This window comes from Mya arenaria, chromosome 12 (assembly GCF_026914265.1).
Source record: "Mya arenaria isolate MELC-2E11 chromosome 12, ASM2691426v1".
NCBI classification, from domain to species: domain Eukaryota; kingdom Metazoa; phylum Mollusca; class Bivalvia; order Myida; family Myidae; genus Mya; species Mya arenaria.
The window spans coordinates 333,086-354,624 of NC_069133.1; the positions used below are offsets into that span (position 1 = coordinate 333,086).

Genomic DNA, 21,539 nt, shown 5'->3' on the forward strand with positions numbered 1-21,539 from the left:
CCGTCTTTATCCGGCCAAAGTCAGACATATGTGTTGTAGACGAGGTCAAGGTCGTTGATAATCTTGCTTCTTCACTTCCTTCTTCCTCTTCTTCTTCTTCTAGTCTTGACCCAGTTGACGATCTTGGTGTCAAAATCGACATCGATAACTTGTCACCAGATCAGATTCTGCGGGTTCGCCAAGTACTTGGTAATTGGCGTCATATCTTTTCTACCGGCCCTACTGATCTTGGCTGTTCCAATATCGTCAAACATAAGATAGTTCTTACCAATGACACGCCCTTTAAGCAACCATACCGCAAGATTCCACCAGGAATGTATGAGGAGGTACGTCAGCATCTTAAAGATATGCTTGACTGCGGTGCGATTCGCGAAAGTGATAGCCCGTACTCCTCTAATGTAGTTCTTGTGCGAAAGAAAGACGGCTCATTGCGTTTTTTCTGGATTTCCGTATGTTGAATTCCAGGACACGTAAGGACGCCTATATGCTGCCAAGGTTCGATGATACCGTCGACACTTTGGTAGGTTCCAAGTTCTTCTCCAAGACTTACAGGTTACTGGCAAGTCGAAATGGAAGAAGAAGACAAGCACAAGACCGCATTTTCTGTAGGCAATCTTGGCTTCTTTGAGTGCAACCGAATGCCTTTCGGTCTGACGAACAGTGGCGCTACATTTCAGCGTCTTATGGAGAAATGTATGGGCGATTTAAACCTCAGAGAATGTCTTGTTTTCATTGACGATATCCTTATCTTCTCTGACTCTTTCGAAGAACATTTGTCCCGTCTCGAATCTGTTTTTCAACGCCTCCATTCTCATGGTCTTAAACTAAAACGCTTTAAGTCGTCAGTTACCTACCTTGGCCATGTTATCTCGGCCAATGGTATTTCCACTGACCCGGACAAGACATCTGCAATTTCTGATTGGCCCGTCCCTAAGAATGTCCAGGAGTTGCGTAGTTTTTTAGGGACTGCTGGTTTCTACCGTAGGTTTATACAGGGTTACTCTAAGATAGCCCATCCCCTTAACCAACTCCTCGAAGGGCACGGTTCCACCAAGTCTCTAAGAAGTCTAGGAAATCTAAAAGAAATTCCCCAGCCCCGTGGTCCTGGTCCGACGCCCAGCAACATTCTTTTGATCTTTTAAAGACTAAACTTACTTCTTCTCCCGTCCTAGCTTTCGCTGACTTCAGTAAACCCTTCATCGTCCATACAGACGCGTGTGGGACCGGTTTAGGCGCAGTTCTTTTACAGGAGCAGGAAGGCGAGGAGAAGGTGATTGCTTATGCGAGCCGAGGTCTTCGGGCAGGTGAGCGGAATTACCCGCTCATAAGCTAGAATTCCTCGCGCTCAAATGGGCTGTCACCGACAAGTTCCACGACTATTTGTTTGGTAACACCTTCACTGTTTTCACGGACAACAATCCATATGACTTGTCGTCTGCGAAGCTTGACGCGACAGGTCACCGCTGGGTGGCGGCCTTGTCTGCGTACAACTTCGATATTGTTTACAAGTCCGGCAAATCTAATAACGACTGTGATGGTTTGAGTCGTAAGCCACAGATGTTTTCTGAAGCTGTCAAAGCTATTTGTCTGGCAGCTACTACTTCTTTTGCTGCTGTTGAGAGTCTTTCTTGTGATAGTGACGCAGTCCTTGGAGATGATATTTTTTCAGATACTGTCCCAGTTAATCCTGTCGATTGGGTGCAGGAGCAGGCCAAGGATGCTGATGTTTCCAGAGTTGTTTCCATCCTGCGGTCCGGTTCTCGGCCGAGGGGGAGGAGTTGTCTCGAGAAGTCCGTTGTCTACTCCGTGACTTTCATCTCTTTCTCTTGATAATGGTATACTTTACAGAACCGCTACCGTGGATGGTGAGCAGGTCCGTCAGTTAGTTGTTCCTGCTGCTTACAGATCTGTTGCTTTTCGTGGTATCCACCATGATGTCGGTCATCCTGGCGCGACAAGACTCTATGGCTCGCCCGCCAACGCTTCTTTTGGCCTGGTATGGAATCCTTTATTAAGGATCATGTTTCTTCCTGTCTATCTTGTGTCTGTAGGAAGACGCCTGTGGTACCGCGCGCAGAACTCGTACCCATCAACACCACACGACCGATGCAGCTTGTATGCATGGATTTCTTGAAGCTCGAGAGGTCCAAGGGTGGGTACGAGGATGTCCTTGTCATAACGGACCACTTCACTCGTTATGCTAAGGCGATTCCGTCGCAACCAAAAGGCGACTACCACCGCCAAGGCCCTATATGAGCACTTTATTGTGCATTACAGTTTTCCCGAGCAATTGCATTCTGATCAAGGGCGTAATTTTGAGTCCAAGGTTATTAAGGAGTTATGTACTATTGCGAATGTCCACAAAACGTGCACTACACCTTTTCACCCTACGGGTAATCCTTCTGCGGAACGTTTCAATCGCACTCTTTTACGTATGCTTGGCACGCATAACGATGATCTTAAGGCCAACTGGAAAGATTACCTTCCAGCCCTTGTTCAAGCTTACAACGCAACTAAAAGTTCTTCTACAGGTTTTCCCCACATTTCCTGATGTTCGGCTGGCATCCCCGTTTGTCTGACGCTTTTATGGGCACCAGTCCGGGTAACCTTGCTGACTCTAATTATTCCAGCTACGCCGCAAGGTTACAGAAACGTATGCACTATGCATACAAGGTTGCCAGAGAGGCCGCACAAAAGCGAGCCAGCCAGAACAAGGCCCACTATGACCGTCGTGTTCACGAGAATAAGCTTGTCGTTGGTGATATCGTTTTGGTCAGGAATGTCAACCTCCAGGGAAGGCAGAAGCTCGCCATCCGATGGGAACGTAGCCCCTACGTTATCGTAGACGTTCCGTACGATGGTCAGCCGGTGTACAATGTTCGCCTGGAGTCCGGCAACGGACCTGCTTCTCCCTTTTCAGTCAATTCCCACTGACGAGGAGTCACCTGCACCTCAACCTGTCCCAAAAGCCAGACCGAGGACCAGAGCAGCCCCTGTGACAAGGAGTATGATGGCGACACTAGCTCGGATGAGTCAAGTTCCTCCGCTGTCTATATCATCCCTCAGCGTCGAGGTCTCCGTCGTTTCAGTCCTTCTCAACCGGCCACACGTCAATTCTTTAGCCCCGTCCTCCCTGTCCATACCCCTCATATTGTCCTCCACCTACGCCCAGTCCTGTCCCGTCCTTACGTACTCCTGATCCAGTTATTTCTAGACTTAGTCCGAGTCCTGTTACTCCCATACCCGTGCCCAGGCCGCGACGTACTAAACGTCCGCCTGATAGGTATGGCGAGTGGGCTTATCAGCAAACAGCTGAATTCTTTGTTTGAGACTAAGTAGATTGAGTAGGCTTATGTATGTTGTACTGCTCTCATTATAGCATTTCAGGTAGTTTTCACAACAGTATTAGTAGTTTTATTATTATAGCGCAGTGTACTATGGTTTTACCATTATAATATTCATATTGCGTTACAGGCATTTTCATTGCGAAGCGACTGCTGCCCTTTGTGACATATATGTATTAACAGTGTATCTGTTTGAGATATACTCTATTCTATTTGCCACATCCTTTGTCTTATTTTTTATATACAATACTTAAGCCTTTGGTTTACATTATGAGATTTTATTCTACTCGTAATATTATTTGAATACACTATCGTTGACACTTAATATTGATATCCATCATATTTCATTTCCTTGAGATAAAGTTATTTACTTTTTTTACCCGAAAGGTATGTTTCCTGAATGTAGGGTACATTCCAACCATGGGGGGAGTATGCAGCAATGTGCATATTTCAGTATTTTATTAGTTTGTGTGTTTGGTATGGTTCTATATCGTATATCGTTTTGTATTGTTTGTGTATCGTCGTGTTTAGTGTTGTGCTACGTGTTATTGTCCTCTGTGCGTTACTGTCCGTCTATGTCCGTCAATGTCCGTCTATGTCCGAGTGCGTCAGAGCGTGAATACTGGTTATGCGAGTTTGTCTAAATTTATAGAGTGATTGATTGGTTCATAATGCCTTTTCCCCTTTTTCCCGCTTCATTGCACACGCCCTTATTTATATATCACATATATCATTCCGTTCTGAAATCATCGACGCAAGTCAAGATTTCAATTGTAACAGTTGTTACTTATTCGCTCTTATCTTGAGCTGAAATATCTTACTTATTTAATATTCGCTCTTATCTTTGAGCTGAAATATTCATTCATATTAATTATTATTTAGACGTGCCTGGTAAGTTTATTACTCATAGTTCTTAGAATGTTTTATGTATTAACCGCGAAGTCTCCCTTGATATATTGACCGATCACTTCCATTGTCTTTGTATTTTGTGGTATTAATCATATGATTAACATATACTTTTATATGTTTTATTATATGTTTTAGATTTCATTCGACAACGTAAATAAATAGATTCGAACTCCGAAGTTGAGGGGTTTCGTCTTTGTACACGCACACTACATATACATCGGAATTGCCCTAGAACCACTAAGGGACAGAATACGCGAACAAAAGCTCGTCTTATTTTACATGATGATTGTTTTAATGACTCCGCACCACTTGTTGTCAATAGTACCCTTCCTTGTTGGAGATAAAACAACATATCATCTTCGTAACTCGAGAAATATCCGCTACAGCTATTCGCTTAGCTACAGTCACACTATTGTCTTCCTTTTACTATCTCTTCGTGAAATGCCCTACATGACGAAACTCGATCAGCCCTACTCATTCCAGCGTTAAAACCCAATCTGAACAAAACCAACATAACTTTTCCTCAGTTTTATTACGAAAAATATCGAAAGTCGAGTTGGCACCATGTAAGGCTACGCATGCATTCAGCTTTCTTAAGTAGCACTTATTCGCTGAAAAATGGTGTAGATTATAAATGTTGCCTGTGCGGGAAAATTAAAGGCACATAGCACTTTTCTTCGTTTGCCCACTTTACCCAGAATAAAGAGCAAGCTCACTTGACAAGTTACACATCCTCATACCAAACACACTTCATCTCTCTTAAAGTCTCTTGCGAAATACTATTTTTCCCAAAGTTTTATATTTTTTTCCAATTTGATAAATTCAGATTACGTTAATAAGAAAAGCAATGAATTTCTTGAAAGATAAACAAAATCTTGACAGGACTTGCTCTTTCACAGCATAGTGTATGATCACAAAAGTTAAAACATATAAATTTCCCATTATGTTAGATGTTTTGGCATGATTTTGTTTTTTCCACAAGTCAACTTTTTTCGAAATTTGCAAGGCACCGGCGGTAAAAATAATTCACTGGAAGATGATATTGGAAGTGTAGTCAAGAACATTATGTAAAAAAGAAAAATAAGAATGCCTAAGAATAGCATTGACCTTCCATAGTAAATATTAAATGTGTGTTTCATGTACACGACAAGAATTTGAGAAAGAAAATAAATATACAGCCAATTATTGCAATTGAGTATTGCTCTTAAGCATGCATATAAAACAAGAAGCATATGGTGTTGCCCTGTTGACTGAAATACAATTGATATTTTTGACATTTAACAAATTATGTGTACATCTTAGAGATTTTTCTTAACTGTATTCCAGTCTTAATTAAACATGGTAAATATTTCACACATCAAACAACATCGTTTTCATTTGACGTATATACGTTTAGGAAGACACAAGAAATAAAGTAGTTTAAAATGACTACGAAATTTTAGTACATGAATCTAACGTCGTGTATAAATATAAAACTTTTAAACGATATGATTGTTAATTTCGAATATATCGTTTAAACACAAGTAAAACTGAATAAAATGTGCTCGTTCTTAAGTTAGAATTTGTTGTAAGGTCGTTTATATACTTCCCTACTTTGAAAAGACGATCCAAGGTAAAGGCAAACTAAGAACGACTGTAGTGATTCCTTGCATCTTAAGTGAAAAGTTTAGGAAATATTTCCATTTAAGGAAATCTTACATTATACGAAAATTATGATCGACGTTAGGTGTATATTGTATACCAGCCCAGGGCTTTCTTTACGATTTATTTCGACTGAATCATCAAATTTCTTAAATTATGTTCCATAAAGGTTTCGTGTTTGGATTCGAACTCAAACGATATGTTCGTTTAATATTGATATGTATACGATAATTATGCGTGTAATTTTAATAATATACTTTTATAATGGCCTCATATGATTCTCGCAAAATTCAATATACAAAATGTGCAATGCATCGTCTTACTTGTCAACACGTGTCTTTCACGTGCAATTGCAATACTAAACTTTTGTTATGACACCATGTGTGTGACGCGAGATTCAATATCCAAAATGTGCAATGCATTGTCTGACATTCAACCTGTGACTTTTACCACCTTAGGTAGATCACCATAAATGTTTCAGTATTTCCTAGTAAATGCAATAAAACTGAAACATTAAAACAAAACAAGCAAATGTATGTCTAAAGGCCATTTAGGACAATTGCATCTCTTTTGAAGACGTATCCTTCACAACCTTAGAGGTACCATCATGAAATATTCAGTATTGCTTCCAAAATTTTAATTTAACTGAAACGCCATAGAAATCAATACAAGCAAAAGTATGTAATAAGGCCTCAATGTAACCCAAGACAGTTTTTTTCGGATTAAATTTGTTTCGTAACTTAAGACTTTTGTTTAAAACGGGTTTAGTATTTGTTCACATCGGAGCGTATGCATAAGTTTTCAATGTTGGAATTTGTTAATACAAAAATTACATGGATGTTAAAATTAAGCAAACATTTAAACCTTATTCAGCAGTGACTGATTACATTTCGTTCACGAAGGAATATTATATTTGTTTTTTAAAATGACATGTATATCTTTCAAATTTTAAGATCGGGAAATAATCAGTATTGCTTCCAAAAATGTCAATTAAGTGTTACACCAAATAAAGAAAATTCAAGAAAATGTATGTAAAAATGCCTCGTTGCGATTAAAAAATAACTTCACATTCGGATTGAATTATATTTTGTATACAAATGTCACGTATGAAAATAAAACAGGTTCTATTTGCGATTTTGGGGGCAGTTTTAATTATCATCATCTGTAAAGATCAGTATATCAACCATCAATTTGATCTTGGTAAGTACCGATTTACACATATTTTAAAATGGAAGATTTGTTTGTTGTAAGATATACGACCCTCGTGCACGCTTTATTGTTTGCACATTTACAAGAACCGTTAGATTCTGAAAATCTCCAATTGAATTTTTTTCAGTTAAATTGTGGTTAAATGCACCAAAGGAAAAATTCATATGGACACCTACGAAACTTCATTCAGTTCAAACGGAGATGATGCTACATTTTGCTTCTCAAGCAAGGAGACACCTTGTAAGATTTGCTCAAAATATCAACACCCTGTCTTTGCAGAACTACGTGAATAGTACTCTATCGGATGTAAGCGCCTTATTAGAGTAAGTTTTAGCTGTTTCGTCAATGAAGTGATTTATGACATAAGAAGCGTTATGGAGATCAACCTAAAATCAACTCATCTCATAATATTTATGTCGAAATTTACAGAACATTTACGATTAAGTATATTAACATTGAAATGAATAATAATAAAATATAATAAATCAGATACACATGTGTATACCTAATAGAAACTATGGCGTTGCCTTAACGGGCTTGAAACGTTTTAGCCTGAAACGAGATAGTTAGTAAAATTTTATCGAAAGTTAATGCAACTCGGAATTCTTTCGCCCAATTAATATTATAAGCAGTTCTGCTGTAGTTAACAATACATACAATACAAACACAAACATGTGCAATAAAATAGTTTACACTATCTACACTTATTTATATCTATAATTTAAGCATTACATAATCGAATATGATGCACACATAAAAAGGAAAAGTATTGTTTTATTGTATAACTTATGTTGATTAAAAGCTATGATAACTATCTCTATTATTCTTCGCATAAACAAGGAGTTTGACGGAAACACACCTCTGACATTTTGTAATCTGAACTTTATACGACTGTAGGCCAAATTATAGTTTAGTTTGACATTGGGCGCAGTCAAAAGTGAAATGTCAACTTTGAGTTTTCACAATGTCAAAGAAAATGTTAACTCAGTGAACTTAAAAATGTATATTTGCATTATACGCATAAAATTTACTGAAAAAAATCATCCAATTGGTAATAAATTGCAGTACTAATCTCGGTCAAATTCTGGTTCTGATTAAAACGTAAAATTACATCTTCTAACATAACTCATTAGGGATATTTAAAAATACACATCTTTGTTTACAATTTCAGAGTCAATGAAAATATGTTCCGTTCCTTAGAAGAAAAATTCTCATCTACGCAGATCGAGCTTAAACTGCAAGACGTTGTACATATGTCGCTATCATCTGCAATGATAGTATGTTCGACTTTGGGTAGCCTGACGTATCTTTCAAAAAGCTTTCATAAGTACAAAAAAATCAAAATAAACCAGAACATACTTCTTTTAAATTAGATTAAGAGATTAAGACGTCTGAGAAAAATATGATAATATTCATAAACAGGCTTTTTGTGATAAAGATGTTTTAATAACAGTGATGAACATACGACCAGCGGTGCAAGAATTTACATGACACGATTTCTGAATTCATATCGCCTTAACCTACATTATCACAGATGAGTTATCAATAAAAGATGTAAGCTTTTAAGAGGTTATACATCCAAACCCTGGAATACGTGTAAAATGCTTTTCGAACCATCAAACAAAATGAGCCGCAACGCGAGATTTCTGGCCGTCAGACATACTTATTTGAAAAAAAATAATGATTGATAAGAATGCTATCCCTCCGAAAAAAAACAACAAATAATGCGTTCAACATATCGTATACCCTAATATTTATTCGAAAAAACTACAGAAACAAGCCCAGTAGCAAAAAGGTTTTAAACATAAACCTGGTTTGATGGCACTGGGTAAACGCCAAAGACTTCTTTCTTTAACACTTTATTATTTTTATCGCAACATTTTCTTTTCGACTTATTACTCTTTTTGAAATCATGTCTTAGTAAGTGTTTAATTTTTTTTTATTTTTGGTTAATGGCCGGCCTTATTCAATAGTCTTAAGGACCAAAAATAAATAAACTGTTGTTACTGTTCAGCGCGAAATGCAAATTGAATGACTAAATATTATCAAGTACGTATGTGCAAGCTTCTGAAGAACTCACTTTATAAAATACAATCAATTGCAAATGGAAATTGCAAAGATTTTCTTCATCATGACATAAGTATTATCAAGTGTCACGTCAAACATTTTCATTCAAAGACTCATCTATGACAATAACTTACATTTTCCATAGCAATAACGTCTTTTTTCCTTACTTCTTCCAACCATTCATTGCTTTCTTTTTCGAATGTCAGGTTGCTTTAAATTAACTAAAATTTAACGTTTAAATGAAGATCTGTAGTAGGATAAACAATTATACATTAAAGGCCAGATTAAGTACTAACTAGTATTTGTAGCGCGTCCTCGCAATAATTTACTTTTATAATGACTTAATATGTATGAGACGCCGCTTTAAATATTCGAGTTCGCAACTCATAGCCATGCTTGTAAACGAGTTTAAAACAAATGTTCATGAAATGTACAGTACTGCCTCTAATTGAACAAAATACAACATTAATTGTACAAGACGTCTTGATGTCAAACATAAATGTAGTATGATGATAAGTTCGTCATATGCAATATACACATGAACACCCATACTGAATGTTGTTTCAGGGAAATGATCGGTTGCCGATAAACACAGACTCTCAAAGGGAACTTGTACAAAGTTATCGCGAAAAAGGATATTATTATTTTGCCGAGTTTGTTCTCAAAAGATGTGAAGGTTTAAAGGAATTGTCTGCAAAACATTTTGGAATAATGCAACCGTTACAACATGTGTGCAAGAAGCTTCATAAACTACAGACGTAACACTCTTCGAACAGCAACTCATTTCTTCAATGTTTTGCGCTTAATTCATTAGTCCCCTACCGGTTTTATCAGATGGGAGTACAGGTTAACCCTTTGTCCGTTCGTCTGTCAATCCTTCAGTCAGTACAAAATAGCCGCTGAAATAACTAAAGTATTCCAACTATGTGAATGGAACTAGATGTGTGGATATACGGCCATTTTGAGATTAAGAACGTTTTTTGTTGTTCGACAAATTTGGTGGTTGATATGGCAACCAATTAGTAGAAAGACCATCTTGGACATGATCTTGTATAACTAAAAAATAAAATAAACCTACATTAATGAACTTTGTTTCGTAGGAAGAAGGCTATAATGAAATTGTGCACTTCTTTTGTTTTTTGTCGGATATAAAAAATGTCTTTGCTATGTCAACAAGTATCACCTCTTAACCTGATCTTGACATAACTCAAAACTATGAAAGCTACATAAATGACACTTTAATGACACTTTCAATGTGATTTCAAGGCCATTCGGTCTATTTTGAAAGAAATGGATCATGCAATTACTCAAGAAGTATGCAAGCTTAATATATGAAACTTTTTTTACATCTTGTTAGGGAAATTATGCACACTCATTTGAAAATATTTTTTTATGGAAATAAAACCGTTTGGGGACTATTGTATTGCTAGCAATGCTCAATGATATGCTATAGCTGTTTTGTGTTAAATCAAAGCATACTGGTAAATGTATAAAACATGGGATAAGTTTTATTAAAGGTTAAATAATTTCGGTGACAATATCAAATATGTTTCAAAACAAATAATTTATCTAATATAATTGGTTCTATTTGTGACACAAGCGACAATTATTATTTCATAAAATTTGATTTATTATACATACCAGTGAGATCGCAAAGGAAATGCTAGAAGAACAAATCAGACAACAGATGTGCAATGAATGGAATAAACAAATGTCACGTGAGCTGCAGAGTGTGGTCCAACATGATCTGAATCAATACCAGGTACACGTTGATTAAATAGGATTATGTACTATATAAACTGCCGTCAGGGGTATAGATTGGAGGAGTAATAAGAACGAAATAAGAGTAATAAGAACGAAATGAATTGAAGAAATTTGATTCAGTAAACTGTCTTTTTTAATTATATTTAAACAGGTATTTTTGCCTTTTCTTTTCTGTAATGATATCTAAAGAAAAATTGTTATTTTGTTATTAATTGAAATTCTATTTTTCGTAAAGCCTTAACTGAGACAACATAATAGTTTAAATAAATGATAATTTAAAAACATATTACGTCTTTTAGTATTACCTTTGAACATTTCTGATTATTACTGTTATGGAAGTAAGTATATATTCAAATCAAACTGTTTCGTTATTATAGTGTTTTGGACATCAAGATCGATAAGATTTGATAGCATTTAAGCTATGCTAGCGTTTGCAGTTATAACAAGTGCTCAGTCTCAAACAAACTGATAGTGCTACTCTAATACATTTCATGCTCCACTCTCTTTCAACATTCTTTGTAACCAAGACTAAATTCGGTGCTTTGCAAGTGTCTCTCCGTCGGTTGGTCGTTCAGCATGTCTGTTCCATCCGTCCGTCGGTAAACCAAAGCTTTTACGAGTGATATCTCGACACCCTTAGACCTCTGACCATCAAACTTGCCATGAAGGTCGTGACTGGTCTGTAAATGTCACCTTTTGATTTTCTGCGGTATTCGGGTCAAAGATTAAGGTTGCAATGACCTTTAATTCGAAAAGATTGTCCGAGTGTTAACTCAACAATACATGGACCTATTGTCAGCAACTTTGACATAGTGACTGGGCCTGACCAGTAAATGACCTCTATTGAATCAAGATGTCATTGAGTCAGATTTCCAGGTCAAAGTGATCTCAAATGCAAAAAACTCTTCAATGGCTGACCCCATGGCCCTCAAATTGACTTGAAGATTTGGCTGACCAGTAGATGAACCCTATCAATTCTAGCAGTCATCGGATCAAAGGTCAAGGTCACAGTGACCTTGAAGGACAAACAATTCGTACGTGTTATGACTCGACAATGCCTGCACCAATGGCCCTCAATCTTGATATTAAGGTTAGGGTGTAAAGTGTATGACCCCTATTTAGTTTAAGGGCATAGAGTGAAGGTCATGTCTCGAATTGGTCATCAAAATTTATTTCATATTTACTTATTCCCTGCTGCTTAGGGGATACATGTTTTTTTGGAATTATCAGTAATTGTCTTAATATGATTAAAATCTGTACCAACTATTCTCTCGCTATGAATGGTCATAATCTTAAAGCATCCTATGATAATGACAAATCAGCTGTCATTTCAATCCATGTATAGTCATTCAATTGTCCAAATATTCCTGACAACATGGCATTCGGGGGGGGGGGAGGGGATTTTGTTTGTTTCTGCTCTTTTTTCAACTGAAACTTGGCTATTTATTGGCTGTCTCTCTGCAACCCTTTTAAGTTCTACGATTGCAGTTGGTCAAGATGCATTTACATACTTATGTATCGGAATGTGTCAGATATCATTCAGCCAATGGTAATATTAATTGGATGGAAAACAGTAACAAAAGTAAGGTTTAGTTTGTGATTTTTTTGTTCTGTTAAAAGGTGTTAAAGGAAATATGTTGTGTTATTTGTAGCTATTACTCGAAGAAAGAACTCAAGTTGTTGACATAGCCTTCGTGACGTCTATTATCTGTGGAGATAACAAAATAACATTTTCAAACACACACTAGTTCGGTATCGATAAAATGAAGCGGACTTGACTTTGTTTTTGATTTAAGCTATTTATTCATCCAAGCCAACCACACCGTAAATGGCCTTAAATCAAACATGTGTTTTTTCGTCTTTTGTTGTTTCTAGGAGTCTCCCCAATGTAACTCAACCAGAATATTGACGTGTTTACATGAGTTAAGGACAGGCTTCGGAAGTTTCATACATAGGACCCATACTTGTTTGGTTGCTGCTCTTCTCTCGCAAAGAGTATTGGTTATAGATGCTAAGAACCCTTCATTTATTCCGAATGATTTTGAAAGTTATTCTAATTTGAAACATAGGCAACAGTGGCCGTGTTCAATTTCAAATTCAAAGGTCATTGAAAATGGTCAGTTTTATTGTGTTATTAAAGTTTCATTTGATAGTGAACATTGTCTTAAGAGAATGCTAAAAATTAACGTGAACAACTAAAGCATTTGTGGCAGTAAATATTAGGTTTTTTATAATTTAGAGCGAAACGTTTGAATATATTGTTTTACGTATTCCAACTGTCTTAGAAAAACATACCTATTCTATTGGGTTAATTTTATACATCTTAAAGTATTGATATTATTAATAACAATGAAATAGTTCAACAAATTAGGATATATTTTTACACGAAATAAACACGAAAATTGATTTTCATTTTATTTATCATTCTCTATTATTTATCATTTGTAGAGAAGGACTTTGAATTGTATGCTTCATTTAAAGAACTGACGAAGCACGCAAAGGGAGATGGAATCCCAAATCCAATGGAAATTCCAAGTCATTTGGCCAACAAATTGATTTCCTTCAACAAACAACCTTCCGCATGGTGGATTGGATTTATGGCAGAATACATGCTAGGAAATGATACACTTTCGAGAATTGTCCAGGACGCCAGGCAGACAATGCCGTTTTCATCTCCAGTAGTCGGGTACTGGTAGCATGTCAAGTGCTTAAATTGCATATATATGAACTTAAAAGCACAGAAAGAATATTGCATAACACACTTTAACATATTTAACAGTGAATAGAATATACCCGATTTCTTGAAAGCAATCCGATTTATTTCAAAACGATGGAGAAGAAAGTCACTTGTAGTAATTAGAGCATATTCACCAAGAGTAAACTCACAAGAAAATAATAGATACCAGATAAGTCCATCCAATTGTATATTGTATATAGGCTAAGTATTCATGCCTGAGTATGTCTATCGTAACTGCTTTAATGCTTTTCAAGGGTGCATGTAAGAAGAACTGACAAGATTGGTACTGAGGCTAAGTTCCATGCATTAGAAGAATACATGAACCATGTTGCTGATTGGTTAGTATATTTTGGAGGTCACTGCTAGGATAAGTATGCCCTTCATAAATCAATAAAGAAACAAATTGAGTTTTCATTTCTGTACTGACACGGACTCATAGTTCTCCCTATTGTTTTGAAATTCGATCTTAATTATCTGCAAGTTAAATTCAAGAAAATATATGTCAACACAGATCGTGTATTAACTTTAGGCTACATTTATGTAGCTGTTTACGTTTTGTTGTATAGAATAACTAACATAAAGCATAATTTTTGAGTACAGTGATACATGTGTGTAGCTTACGACATATTATGTATATAATCACACATATCAGATTCAGTTATACAGATATGTAGATGCCTACCTTTTTGTATCGATTGTATCGATTGACAATAATATAACTAAATTCACTAGGTACAGTGCATACGAGGCAGTTAACGGTCGTGTAGAGCGGAAGGTTTACTTGGCTGCGGACAGCGTCAAGGTTCTCGATGAAGCCGAACAAAAGTTCGTAAAGATTGGCTTTGATCCATTGTCAACTTTAATCACATTATATGTTTAAAATCATAAACGTGAATTTATCTTTTTACAGATACCCTGAGTTTGTGTTTCTGTTCAACAAAACCATCACACAGTATTCCACTGATGAGAAAACACGAACGTCAACAAAAATGGCATTATATGGAATTGTTCAAGACACAGTTTTGTTGTCAAGATGCGACTATCTCGTGTGTACCATGAGTTCCAATGTAAGTACAAGGTATCAACAAAACTAATGTGGTCAGACCCTGAGGCAGTAAACGGGGTTATGTTTAAACTTTTAAATTCTGGACATGTTTCTGTAGTTTTTCATATAAATATTGAAATGATAATTACTTAATCAAAAATCCTGCATGCGTGTTTGCATTGCAGTTCTGATAATTGACCAATTGACTCGTCATTGCATTGAACGTACGCTTTACTAAAGGTGAACCCATTTCATGTGAAATGAAAAGTGTAATATTTTTCCTGTTAGCAGCGGAATGTGTTTTGAAATTCAAGTCAATACGCCATGGTAAATGACAGTAAAATTCTAGAATTAACGAAATATTATATGTTTTTTTAGTTAAAAGGGGTACGACGCAGTATTGACAAATGCAAATGCTTTGAAATTTCTAAATACAATGCTTTATCATATGAGTTCAACTCAAAATATCAAGTTTTCAGATACTTCCGGTGTTCTGAAACTTAAAGCTTATACGTTCGTTTCTTCGCGTGTGTATTGAAAGTTTGAGCAAATTGAAATTGAAAGTAAATCTTTGGAAAACCTTTTGTGGTCAAATTATAAAAAATGATCATACTTGAGTCAGAATCAAGTGACCTTGATAAGCATCTGTTTTATAGAAATAATACATATATACATTGAGGATTAGGTTTGTCGATTGGCGTATGAACTAATGCACGTACATCACGGGGACGCTTTCAACAGAGTGGTTTCCTTAGATGTTGACTGGTTTTATTCTTCAATTATATATACTGCAATGATGTCCCATAGTTATCCAGTGTACAGGGAAATAAGTTTTAAGGTAAGAATTTAGTTAGCAGATGCAAAAGCCAAATAAATACATGAAAATCGATACTATGTTTCTTTTAAGGTTTTGTTAATTACCATTTTCCAGGCTGATTTTAAAGAGTAGGGCCCTGTTACTGTTGCTTTCATTATCTTATCGAAAATGGACCTTAAAGTAGTTTGATCAGCGTGTGATACCAAACTCCACACGGTATAAATTTCCCTTACCAGTACAGAATTCCAGCTTATTTTGTACGTTATCTTCTCTTCAAGGGTGATCAATGCGTATATTTTTTCTATAGGCTAGTTTACGCATAAATTTTCGAGCATTAGAGTTATGAATACAACATACTTACCAATAAAATCACAAATCACAAATAAACTTATTAGTACATGCTCGAAGGTTAAACAAAATATTACAATTTTAGGTTTGTTTATACTATTATTAACTAATAAAGCTTAATTGCTCAAAAACAGAAAGAAATATGTGTAATTATTATAGCGGAGACAAGAAATGTTAATACTAAATAGTATAGGAATTTTCAAAAGTTCATGCATCAATATGAATGATCTTATCTAAAGAAAAGAAACACTTCCGAAAAACTCGTGGTTTTATGCTGTAATGGTGAATTCGGGAAGTTAAAATCGTTTACTCGTGAAATCATGAAGTTGACATCTTAAACTCTTAAACTCAAGAATCGATTTCAATAAATCATGAATAAGAAATCGTGAAATCAGGAAGTTTTGTAGTCAAAGTCTTCAAAAGTCAAGTTGAAGTCGTGAATTGATAAAGATGAAATAGTTTGTACAATAATACCAATATTTAAAATCCTCGGTTTAATTGAGACTGTTCAATAGCATTAATCAATCAAAGGTAATTCTACTTTTTTAAAGCCCTATAACAGCGACTAACGCGGTACTTCATATTCAATTGTTATGAATAGAGGTGTAGCGGTATTAGGACTTTATGACTTAAATTTCTTTTGCCCTCTAGGCTCTAGAATGATGCAAGGACAAATAAACTGACTCTAAACTGATTCATATCAGTTATTTCCTTGAATGTTTAAAATCATTTTGTTATCAGTGTCACAGCTGTCATGAACGAAATTATCAATGAAAACTATTCTTCAATTTAAGGTAGGTGACGTCATCATACTGGACACCGACAAGCAGAGTCAAGTTCAGGAAAAGGGATTTATTATTGGCAAGAATAGAAGGACCGGACAAGTTGGATTAGTGCCAAAATACAAGATTGTTGAAGTCAATGTACAAAGACAATACCCGCATCAATAAGTGTTGCCATGGAAATTTTCTATATTACATGTTGAAAGTTGAAACACAGTCTATTCGATCACATGCTTTCTTCTGCTCACATATTGGAGAATATTCAACAACAACAAATTAGTAAATACTCTTGTATTTCCTTTATTTATTTTTCTCTTTTTTTTGGCATGAAAACTGTCTCATTTTTAAACTGATGAAAATAACATCCAGTGCTTAACTTTCATTGCGACAGCAATTTAAACATGGATAAAGTAGTGTAATGACAGCAATCCTTATAGTAGGCTGCACTTATTCGACGATCAAAAATAACAATTATGGTATTCATGCCTTACTTATATAACTTACTTTCACACATTTTAAGACTAGTAAGAGTAATTTATCATTTAATCTTTTCAAAATAATGGGTCAGGTGTAAATTTGAACCACTTAAAGCCGATAATAAAATTGTAGTGACTTTGACATGACATATGATTAAAATTGTTAATAACACAAAGAACTTTTGTAAACAACTGACACTATGGATTGAATTATTCGTCAATATAATTGAAGCAGTATCAAACAGATCTGCAAATGTGGCACCGGTCATTATGTTAAGTGTAGGTGGTGGAATAAAGATATTTCCGTTTCAGAACTTCGGCTTAACAAGGAATAACATGGCGGCCTTCATTGCTTCAATGCCCGTATTGCTGATAAAGAATTTTATTTTTCTGTATTTAATAATGTTATTTTATATGTGTAAAAAAAGACTGTTTCTAAAACAATTACAATTTAATCTTTCTTAACTTGTTACAATCTAAAACTTATGAGTATATGAATAATGAGAAGTGCATTTTACAATTTTAAAAATAACTCACGAACACAAATGGTTGTTTTATCGTGTCCGTATATTTGAGTTTAGGTTTTGCACTCAGCAGCCAATTGTATAAACAATAGTAAATAATTACCTCGGTAAGTAAAACCACCGGTAAATTCCGTGGTAATATTACCATGGCGGTAAATGCGTTGTATAAAATAAATAACCAAGGCGGTAAATTTACCAGGGTAAATTTTACCAAAATGTCCCATAATGCAATAGAGTGACGTCATTTTCCCGCACAGCTGTCAGATTGGAGGTATCTTTTTTATACAAAAATGAATGTCCACATTCCATTTTTATAAAAAAAATATATCTAAAAGGCAGGTTAATGACAAAATTCATCAAATCGGCCCAACAAGTTACCTGGTAAATATTCAACAAAACAGTACAAAGTATTTATAAGCTACTCCCGTGGCTGATCAATAAAACACATGTATGCAACACTGCAAGGGGTAGGTTTATTCTGAATTCGGGGGTGTTACTCTTTACTTCATACAAAACGGTCAACGAATACCGCGGGAAAATGCGAACATTATTGCAATGATTTGCAAGACATAATGACACAATATATCTGAATAATTTAAAAACAGAAATTAACTGACAAGAAATTATACTTGCTAACACAAAATTCAAAAAATATCTTTGAATGGCATCTTCCGTTTTTCTCACGCTGGCACCTAAGGAATTTATAGTCAGTTTCAACTTGTCATAGAAATGATGCACTGAGTTTCATAGAATTGATTCTCATTAAAGTGATCAATAATTCATATCTTTAATCTAATATGTACCATTGTTTCAGTCTTCCATGTATTTGTTAATTAAAGCTGGGGGTCCATTGTTATATTTTAAACTGAATTATTGCTGAAATTAGGAATATATGCAAGAAAACACCACTGATTCTTTTTTGTGTCAATACAGACACATATTATAAAATAATAATGTACTTCATATTTTCTATATCTTCTATGTGAAATGCCATTTCTTGAAGCATCCAACCACTTTGCAAATTCATAAGATTGTTAAACTACATGCGACATTTGTATAATATATCAGTTATGTTTATTATTAATGACCAAATGATCTTGAATCTTTTTCTTTGATCTTGTTTGTAACATATATATATATATATATATATATATATATATATATATATATATATATATATATATATATATAATTATGTCCCTACCCATAGGCTTGCAGTAACCTCAACTTGGCACTAAAAGTGCAATCATGTATAATTAACTTAATGAACTTATTTTTAGTGTCTGCTTATTTATGTCATAAGTGTTTCTGTTTAAAATAGAATGAAACGTGATCTCTTCAGTTATTGTCAGCACTATTTAATAATATTTTTTAACTATTTAAAAACTAAGCTGTCCCATTGTGGATGTCAAATTGAAGTGTTAGAAGTACTTACTCATACAGTCACCATATTTTCATTTTACAGGAACATAAAGTCAGTATACAAGGAGTGTAACATTTATTTTCTATTTTCATTAAACTATAAATGGTCATAAATTCAAAAGTCGATTCTTAGGTATATACCAATAACCAGAATCAGCAATGTTAAACAGCATAGAATTCACTAGCGGCTCCATGAAGTTCATGTTGTGATGTTTTCTTGACGGCACATTTGTCATATGACCTTGGTCTTCCACTGGTAGCAATCTAAAGATAAGTAAAATTATTTTGTAATCATTAAAATTATTTGTTGTCTGTGAAAATCAGCTTCATATTTTAAATGGCTGATTAATAAATATTGGGTGCGGATATGGAAATATGCATATGAGGTGGTGGGGGTTGGCGGGGGGTGGCGGGGGGGGGTTGACGGCGTTCCCTAGAGGCCAATGTTTCTATAAATTTGAAAGGTAAGTTAACAAGATCGTCGGTAAGAGATGATGGCTTTCACAATAAACAAACCAGTTATTGATATTTTGCTTTCATTAAAATGACAGTATACTGATAATTTACAGAAGAAAAAAACAACCTTATTTTTACCTCACTGCTCTTGGTGTCTTTAATCATGTGCCTGTTATATGTTTTATCATCACACTGGCTCTGCTGGCTTTCGCTGATGAAAAGCCTAAAATGATTATAATATTCATTATCACAATTATAAAATGGTTGTGTACAATTGAACATAAACGTGTTAATCACAGAACTGTATATGTAACAGTATAATTTATATACATTTTAACAAACTCAAAAAATCATACTTGGGTATGTTGTCATACCACAGCTGTTTGTTTTTTTATCAAATATACAGTAAACTTTTATATTATCAAGGCACTTTACAGTATTTTGGTTAGCAGTCACCCCATTGTTTGCCTCTATATAAAAGAAAACTGTGGAAATAGACTATAGACTGAGGTATATTTCATAGAAAATGACGTCATAGCTGTCATTTACAGTATTGTTCAATGTTTACAGGCGGTTCAATTTGATTGTAAATATGTATGTGCAAAATACTCAAAATATGTGCAAAGTGTGATACATTTCAACAAAGTAAGGTCGAGACCTGCAATCAAGTGTTGGTCTCGAACCATTTCTTTGAACTTTGAAAGATTTTGGAATTATTTAAACGCGAAACAAGGTAAATAACTTTCTAAAACTTCAGATTTCTTGTGTCACTGTGTTTGTACATGAAATTTGTTCGTTGGAATATTTATAATGCATTTATTTGTTCACACAGTGGTTATTGACGATTTCTTACCTCTGTATTCCTGTCTTCTATTGATATGGACGTAATGGAACAGTTTTCTAAGGACGAAGTTTCAGTTTGTCTTTAAAATCGACAAAATGAGTTGTGAATCGAGCGTTTATTTATGTCTGGTCGGCCATCTTGATTCTGGTAACTGAGACGGTAAATCAATTTACCCACCTCTTGGAGGAGGGTAAATATTACCGCGGTAAATAGCTTGGTAAAATCTTAATTTTGTTTTATACAATTGATTACCGCCAATTTACCAGGAAAATTACCGCCGGTAAAATATTACCCTGGGTAAATCTGTTTATACAATTGGCTGCAGATGGGATTTAGTGTTTAGCACTACATTTAGAGAACACAATAATAAATTACTTAAAACACACATAAATAATTATTTCACGACTTCGTTTAAACATAAACAAGACAAAATCGACATTTAAAGTTCCTGAGGTTACTTCTACATATTCAACATGATAGAGCATAATAAATTTGCTTTACAATAACTGCTATTGGTACATCAGTTTAAAAGAAATATTTAGTTAAAGGAATGGCAAGATATGTCCGTGAAAACAAACGAACACAATAATAGGTCTAAGTGACACACGGCTGGAAGTCCGAGTGGGAACGAACCACGCGAGCCGAGAAAGGCTAGGCTGACCCGTTGTATTTAGTGTTTATACACCATGTAATAATATTTTGCTAAGGCTATAATGTCCTATGGCCTACCCGTGCTTGAATAGCCTGTTAAGCAAAGTGGGATAACCCAACAACTTCTGTCTGCATTGAAATGATCCTATTGACAACAGTCAATGCAAAATCCGCAAAACAATCTGCACCCTTCTGGCAATGCAATAATGCAACCACCAATTGCCAATAGCCAATGCAACATCAGCAATCTCATGGCATTGCAACGCAACAATACAACCAACAATTGCAAAAGCCAAAGCAACATTAGCAATCTCCTGGCAATGCAACGCAACGCAACAATGCAACAATCAACTGCCAATATAAAATGCAACAACAGCAATCTCCTGACAATGCAATGCAATGCAGCTATGCAACCACCGGGACGCCAAGTACTACGACGTTCCCGGCCTTGAGAAATGTACATGCAGCAGACTCGTTCAGACTGTTATCAGTGTTTTATCTTT

At 35.3% G+C, this 21,539-nt stretch overlaps 1 protein-coding gene across 4 annotated transcripts; it reads left to right on the forward strand.

Moving 5' to 3' along the window:
* The first annotated feature begins 6,673 nt into the window (after positions 1-6,673).
* On the forward strand, positions 6,674-17,685 carry LOC128210275 (alpha-(1,6)-fucosyltransferase-like). Of its 4 annotated transcripts, XR_008257135.1 has the most exons (13): positions 6,674-7,094; positions 7,231-7,426; positions 8,275-8,380; positions 9,738-9,928; positions 10,815-10,932; positions 12,810-13,050; positions 13,383-13,620; positions 13,926-14,009; positions 14,404-14,496; positions 14,582-14,738; positions 15,402-15,554; positions 16,676-16,942; positions 17,452-17,685. XR_008257135.1 is itself a non-coding variant. In XM_052914507.1 (12 exons), the coding sequence occupies exons 1-12, from the start codon at positions 6,992-6,994 to the stop codon at positions 16,829-16,831; spliced, it is 1,836 nt and encodes a 611-aa protein (XP_052770467.1). In that variant the 5' UTR covers positions 6,674-6,991; the 3' UTR covers positions 16,832-17,685. The 4 variants fall into 4 exon arrangements, 3 of the variants coding, with proteins under 3 accessions (XP_052770467.1, XP_052770468.1, XP_052770470.1); XM_052914507.1 differs by having other exon boundaries at positions 16,676-17,685; XM_052914508.1 differs by having other exon boundaries at positions 13,416-13,620; positions 16,676-17,685.
* The last annotated feature ends 3,854 nt before the right edge of the window (positions 17,686-21,539 follow it).

Coding starts and splice junctions, on each gene's coding strand:
- LOC128210275 (XM_052914507.1), top strand. CDS start 6,992: ATGTCACGTATGAAAATAAAACAGGTTCTATTTGCGATTTTGGGGGCA. Junction 7,427..8,274: donor GATGTAAGCGCCTTATTAGA/GTAAGTTTTAGC, acceptor TTACAATTTCAG/AGTCAATGAAAATATGTTCC. Junction 14,739..15,401: donor TGTGTACCATGAGTTCCAAT/GTAAGTACAAGG, acceptor ATTGAGGATTAG/GTTTGTCGATTGGCGTATGA.